This window comes from Etheostoma spectabile, unplaced genomic scaffold, assembly GCF_008692095.1.
Source record: "Etheostoma spectabile isolate EspeVRDwgs_2016 unplaced genomic scaffold, UIUC_Espe_1.0 scaffold00008328, whole genome shotgun sequence".
In the NCBI taxonomy this organism is placed as follows: domain Eukaryota; kingdom Metazoa; phylum Chordata; class Actinopteri; order Perciformes; family Percidae; genus Etheostoma; species Etheostoma spectabile.
The window spans coordinates 1-7,377 of NW_022603584.1; the positions used below are offsets into that span (position 1 = coordinate 1).

Here is a 7,377-nt window from a genome sequence, read left to right on the forward strand (position 1 = left end):
AAACGATCGAGAGAGAGAGAGACCGAGACAGACACAGACACAGAGAGACAGACCGAGAGAGAGACAGACACAGAGAGACAGACCGAGAGAGAGAGACAGACACAGACACAGAGAGACAGACCGAGAGACCCAGAGAGAGACAGCCCGAGAGAGAGACAGACTGAGACAGACCGAGAGAGAGACAGACACAGACACAGAGAGACAGACCAAGAGAGAGACAGACCGAGAGAGAGAGAGACAGACACAGACACAGAGAGACAGACCGAGAGAGAGAGAGAGAGACAGACACAGACACAGAGAGACAGACCGAGAGAGAGACAGACTGAGACAGACCGAGAGAGAGAGAGAGAGAGACAGAGACAGACACAGAGAGACAGACCGAGAGAGACCCAGAGAGAGACAGACCGAGACCCCGACCCCCAGTGTAGCAAAAGAGAACGCTCATTCACACAAGATTGATATGAATGGTCCTCTGCCAATTGGCGACCCAATAAAACGGGTCTGCGACCCCTTCTGGGTCCCGACCCTAAGTTTGGGAAACATTGTCTTAAGGCGCAACTCCTGCTTTAACGCATCCACACGCCAACCAACCAATCAGCGACCTTCGTTTGTCTTTCTCCGGTTCCCAGACATCTACGTCTGCATGATCTCCTTCGCCCACAACGTGGCGGCGCAGGGTAAATACGTCGCCATCATCAGCACCACGGTGGAGACCAGCGACCCCGAGAAGGAGATCAAGCCGGCCCTGGACCTGCTGACCCCCATCGAGCAGAAGTTCGTCAGCATCAGTGACCAGTACGCGCCCACTGACATGGGCACCGACAGCCAGGTAGGAACCTGTTCTCCACTTTACAGATAGACCAGGTCTAGACCACACTCAAGAATTTCCAGATAGACCAGGTCTAGACCGCACTCAAGAATTTACAAGGACCCAACAGGTCTAGTAGTTTCCTCCAGAGCAAGCAACAGGGCCACAGTGGAGAGGGAAAACTTCCTTTTAGGCAGAAACCTGGTACAGACCCCGACCCAGACTCAGACCCAGGCTCTTGGTAGGCGGTGTCTTAAAAACTCCTTTTAGGCAGTAACCTGGGACAGACCCAGACCCAGACCCGGGCTCTTGGTAGGTGGTGTCTGAAAAACTCCTTTTAGGCAAAAAGCTGGGACAGACCCGGACCCAGACAAACCTGGGACAGACCCGGACCCAGACCCAGGTTCTTCGTAGGTGGTGTCTGAAAAACTCCTTGTAGGCAGAAACCTGGGACAGGCCCGGACCCAGACAAACCTGGGACAGACCCAGACCCAGACCCAGGTTCTTCGTAGGCGGTGTCTGAAAAACTCCTTTTAGGCAGAAACCTGGGACAGGCCCGGACCCAGACCCAGGCTCTTGGTAGGCAGTGTCTTAAAAACTCCTTGTAGGCAGAAACCTGGGACAGACCCAGACCCAGGCCCAGGCTCTTGGTAGGTGGTGTCTGAGAAACTCCTTCAGGCAGTATCCTGGGACAGACCCAGACCCAGGCTCAGACCCAGGTTCTTGGTAGGTGGTGTCTGAAAAACTCCTTTCAGGCAGTATCCTGGGACAGACCCAGACCCAGGCTCAGACCCAGGTTCTTGGTAGGCGGTGTCTGAAAAACTCCTTTTAGGCAGTAACCTGGGACAGACCCAGACCCAGGCTCAGACCCAGGCCTCTTGGTAGGCGGTGTCTGAAAAACTCCTTTTAGGCAGAAACCTGGGACAGACCCAGACCCAGGCTCAGACCCAGGTTCTTGGTAGGCGGTGTCTGAAAAACTCCTTTTAGGCAGAAACCTGGGACAGACCCAGACCCAGGCTCAGACCCAGGTTCTTGGTAGGCGGTGTCTGAAAAACTCCTTTTAGGCAGAAACCTGGGACAGACCCAGACCCAGGCTCAGACCCAGGCTCTTGGTAGGTGGTGTCTGAGAAACTCCTTTCAGGCAGTATCCTGGGACAGACCCAGACCCAGGCTCAGACCCAGGCCCAGGCTCTTGGTAGGCGGTGTCTGAAAAACTCCTTTTAGGCAGAAACCTGGGACAGACCCAGACCAGGCTCAGACCCAGGTTCTTGGTAGGCGGTGTCTGAAAAATCCTTTTAGGCAGAAAACCTGGGACAGACCCAGACCAGGCTCAGACCCAGGTTCTTGGTAGGCGTTGTCTGAAAAAACTCCTTTAGGCAGAAACCTGGGACAGACCCAGACCCAGGCTCAGACCCAGGATCTTGGTAGGCAGTGTCTGAAAAACTCCTTTTAGGCAGAAACTGGGACAGGCCCGGACCCAGACCCAGGCTCTTGGTAGGCAGTGTCTGAAAATCCTTTTAGGCAGAAACCTGGGACAGAGCCAGATCCAGACCTAGGCTCAAACCCAGGCTCTGGTAGGCAGTGTCTGAAAAACTCCTTGTAGGCAGAAACCTGGGACAGACCCAGACCCAGGCTCAGACCCAGGCTCTTGGTAGGCAGTGTCTGAAAACTCCTTTTAGGCAGAAACCTGGGACAGACCCAGACCCAGGCTCAGACCCAGGTTCTTGGTAGGCGGTGTCTGAAAAACTCCTTTTAGGCAGAAACCTGGGACAGACCCAGACCCAGGCTCAGACCCAGGTTCTTGGTAGGCGGTGTCTGAAAAACTCCTTTTAGGCAGAAACCTGGGACAGACCCAGACCCAGGCTCAGACCCAGGCTCTTGGTAGGCAGTGTCTGAAAAACTCCTTTTAGGCAGAAACCTGGGACAGGCCCGGACCCAGACCCAGGCTCTTGGTAGGCAGTGTCTGAAAAACTCCTTTTAGGCAGAAACCTGGGACAGACCCAGATCCAGACCTAGGCTCAAACCCAGGCTCTTGGTAGGCAGTGTCTGAAAAACTCCTTGTAGGCAGAAACCTGGGACAGACCCAGACCCAGGCTCAGACCCAGGCTCTTGGTAGGCAGTGTCTGAAAAACTCCTTTTAGGCAGAAACCTGGGACAGACCCAGACCCAGGCTCAGACCCAGGTTCTTGGTAGGCGGTGTCTGAAAAACTCCTTTTAGGCAGAAACGTCCTGGACTAACACTCAGACCCTGTCTTCCCGCCAGGTCTTCATCTCGCGCACCTACGACGCCACCACCCACTTCGAGACCACCTGCGACGACATCAAAGACATCTACCGGAGGATGACGGGCTCCGAGTTTGACTTTGCCGAGATGGAGCGCAAGAAGCAGGACACCTTCGGGGACGCCGCGGACTAGAGACGGACGCGTCCGCAACACCCCCCGGGACATCAAAGACAACCGAAATCTCACAAAATATAGAAAACCTACTCAAAAAATGTACACACCTATGGGCTGGCGGATCATCAAAGCACATGGTTTGCCCCGTTTAGGAAGTCCATGATATATATATATATTTAGGGAGACCTGATAGAGTGTTATTGGACAGGGTTCGGGGGTTGGGGGGGGGGGGGGGTTGGGGGTCTGGCTATGCTTTTTAAATCTCATTCAGACGGATGTTGCACTAAACACTGGTTAATTTACAGTAAAAACCCTACGTTCTTCTGCTTCATCATGGTAAAATGATGCATAGTCCAAAGATGCCAAATCAAATGAGGGTCATAATCATCCTACAGAGGGGGGTACATGTGATAGGGGGGTGGGGGGGGGGGGGGGGGGGGGTAGGGGTGGGGGTGGGGGTGCAGTTCTTCTGTCATTGTATAAAAGGCGTTGTGAAGATAAATGATATCTAGTCATCTGTGATTGGTCTCTGCAACGTATGGGTTTGTGCGTCTGGGTTTTAAATCATGTGATTGAAGCGGTGTCCCTCAGGGCAGGGCCCCCCCCCCCCCCCCCCCCCCTTCATGCAAAGGGGGGCACCCTACGTAGTCCGCCATTTACAGTGGGCAAGGGGGGGGGGGCGGGATCAGTATTTTGTCCTTTTAACTCTCTCTATTCTCAGCACAGCCAGATGCACGTGACAAGCCGAGCCACAAGGGGGATGTAGTCCGTCATGGACTACGCAAAAACCGGTTCTTGTAGTTCCCGTATCATGCACAGTGATTAATGGGGGGGGGGGGGGGGGACTGTAATTGCTTAAGAAGGACCAAATGTGTACTGCAGCGGTATTGAACTGACGAGAGCCCCGTGATATGATATATTTTGTCCACATGTTCAGACCATCTTGGGCTCTAATGATTTCTGTACTGCAAAGTAAAAACAACTTTGTCAAAAAAAACAACAACCCCACAAAGCTGTCAATCAATTTATTTTCTCCTCACATTTCTCACAGGAAGTGGAGGGAGCGGTGAACGTGTGCAACACAAGGGAAGTGGAGAGCATCTTTAGACTGACCTGAGTGCACTAATTGGCCATTTATTGGCAATTTTATGATTTATTTTACTTGATTTATTTAGGTTATGTAGCCCACAACCCTTAGCCATCTGCCCCCTTTTTAGAATAGTTGCATCATGATGTGCTTTATGAGGCTTGCACGCAGCTAAACTTCAAGAATTATGTCTATTTTGAGGTTTTGAGTCTGATATTCCTATCACAAATTTGAGATTTCTGCCATAAACCCCAAAAAAAGTCAACTTTAAAATTAAAAACGATGCCGGAGACTTGATTACATCCAGTTAGGAAGCGGGTCTTTATGTGGTTTTTGATTTTAGGAACAGACAAACCTGAAGGGACTTAATGTTTCTTATCTAAAATCTCACCACCGTGTGCTTTTATTGTGAAAATCCCAAAGATTCATATGACACATATGGAGCTATTTAAAAAGAAAAAGCAAGTAAAAACGTTTTTTTGGCATCTTTAAAGTCCCGAGAACGTCCGTATCCGCTAATATGGTTTTCTAAATTACTTAAATTAAACATAAAATAGTGAAATCACTTGAATTGGATTGTGAAATTCAATCTGTGGTGGAAGAAGTATACGCAGATGTTTCGCTTAAGCGGGAAAAGTACTAATACCACACTTTAAAATTAAGTAATAAGTAAAAGTCCTGCATTGGAAATGTAAAAGTACACAAGTATTGGCATCAAAATACACTTAGTATCAAAAGTAAATACTGTAATGTTGCAGCTGGTGAAGGTAGAGCTCATTTAAATGTGTATTTACACTATTTTATACATTGCTGGATAGCTCGTAAAAATGCTTATTTATGTGTTTTTTTACATTGTTTTACTGTTAATCTGAATCTGCAATAAAGTCAAATTATTAGATAAATTTAGTGGAGTTAAAGACTCAGTATTGAGGTGTAATGATAGTGAAATAGAAGTATAAAGTAGCAGAAAAACTAAATTGTCAAGTAAAGTACTTGGTTACTTTAATTCAAGTATTACGGTAATGCACTTCGTTACTTTAATTTAGGTATTACGGTAATGCACTCAGTTACTTTAATTTAGGTATTACGGTAATGCACTTCGTTACTTTAATTTAGGTATTACGGTAATGCACTTAGTTACTTTAATTCAAGTATTACGGTAATGCACTTCGTTACTTTAATTTAGGTATTACGGTAATGCACTTAGTTACTTTAATTTAAGTATTACGGTAATGCACTTAGTTACTTTAATTTAAGTATTACGGTAATGCACTTAGTTACTTTAATTTAGGTATTACGGTAATGCACTTAGTTACTTTAATTTAAGTATTACGGTAATGCACTTAGTTACTTTAATTTAAGTATTACGGTAATGCACTTAGTTACTTTAATTTAAGTATTACGGTAATGCACTTAGTTACTTTAATTTAGGTATTACGGTAATGCACTTAGTTACTTTAATTTAAGTATTACGGTAATGCACTTAGTTACTTTAATTTAAGTATTACGGTAATGCACTTCGTTACTTTAATTTAGGTATTACGGTAATGCACTTAGTTACTTTAATTTAGGTATTACGGTAATGCACTTAGTTACTTTAATTTAAGTATTACGGTAATGCACTTAGTTACTTTAATTTAAGTATTACGGTAATGCACTTAGTTACTTTAATTAAGTATTACGGTAATGCACTTAGTTACTTTAATTAAGTATTACGGTAATGCACTTAGTTACTTTAATTTAAGTATTACGGTAATGCACTTCGTTACTTTAATTTAGGTATTACGGTAATGCACTTAGTTACTTTAATTTAGGTATTACGGTAATGCACTTAGTTACTTTAATTTAAGTATTACGGTAATGCACTTAGTTACTTTAATTTAAGTATTACGGTAATGCACTTAGTTACTTTAATTTAAGTATTACGGTAATGCACTTAGTTACTTTAATTTAGGTATTACGGTAATGCACTTAGTTACTTTAATTTAAGTATTACGGTAATGCACTTAGTTACTTTAATTTAAGTATTACGGTAATGCATTAGTACTTTAATTTAAGTATTACGGTAATGCACTTAGTTACTTTAATTTAAGTATTACGGTAATGCACTTAGTTACTTTAATTCAAGTATTACGGTAATGCACTTAGTTACTTTAATTCAAGTATTACGGTAATGCACTTAGTTACTTTAATTTAAGTATTACGGTAATGCACTTAGTTACTTTAATTTAAGTATTACGGTAATGCACTTAGTTACTTTAAGTATTACGGTAATGCACTTAGTTACTTTAATTAAGTATTACGGTAATGCACTTAGTTATTTTAATTTAGGTATTACGGTAATGCACTTAGTTACTTTAATTTAAGTATTACGGTAATGCACTTAGTTATTTAATTAGGTATTACGGTAATGCACTTAGTTACTTTAATTTAAGTATTACGGTAATGCACTTAGTTACTTTAATTTAAGTATTACGGTAATGCACTTAGTTACTTTAATTTAAGTATTACGGTAATGCACTCAGTTGCTTTAATTTAAGTATTACGGTAATGCACTTAGTTACTTTAATTTAAGTATTACGGTAATGCACTTAGTTACTTTAATTTAAGTATTACGGTAATGCACTCAGTTGCTTTAATTTAAGTATTACGGTAATGCACTCAGTTGCTTTAATTTAAGTATTACGGTAACAGCAGCACAGGAGACCTCACACTTGTGGACTACAACTCCCACAGTTACCTGTCTTCGACACGTGCGACGTCACCTGACGTCATGACGTCAGCCGGCTGCGGGCCGCGGCCCCTTTAACTGTGAGTGTTGACCAGCTGCGTGAAGCTGACACCCCACCCACGTCAAAAAATTCAGCAAGTAGTCTGAATGGTTAGTGCTCCGTGTGTGCAGCTTTGTGCCGTTAAAATTTTCGTTTGTGCCGTTTTGGTTTCTGAGATATTAAAAATTATTTTTTAGCTCCATCTAGAGTTCACCGTCCCCCCACATCGCTCCAAAACAAACCGAAGTGGGCTAGTTCGTTAGTGCTCCGTGTGTGCAGCTTTGTGCCGTTAAACCCGTCGTTTGTGCAGCTT

General features: G+C 44.5%; 1 protein-coding gene across 1 annotated transcript; it reads left to right on the forward strand.

Annotated features, from left to right (window-relative positions):
- Positions 1-629: 629 nt before the first annotated feature.
- Positions 630-3,624, forward strand: LOC116678842 (rab GDP dissociation inhibitor beta; the record flags this gene model as incomplete). Its single annotated transcript, XM_032508567.1, is given in 2 exon segments — positions 630-829; positions 3,072-3,624. Coding segments are annotated over 2 exon segments (353 nt in total), but the record flags the coding sequence as incomplete, so codon positions are not given.
- Positions 3,625-7,377: the final 3,753 nt, after the last annotated feature.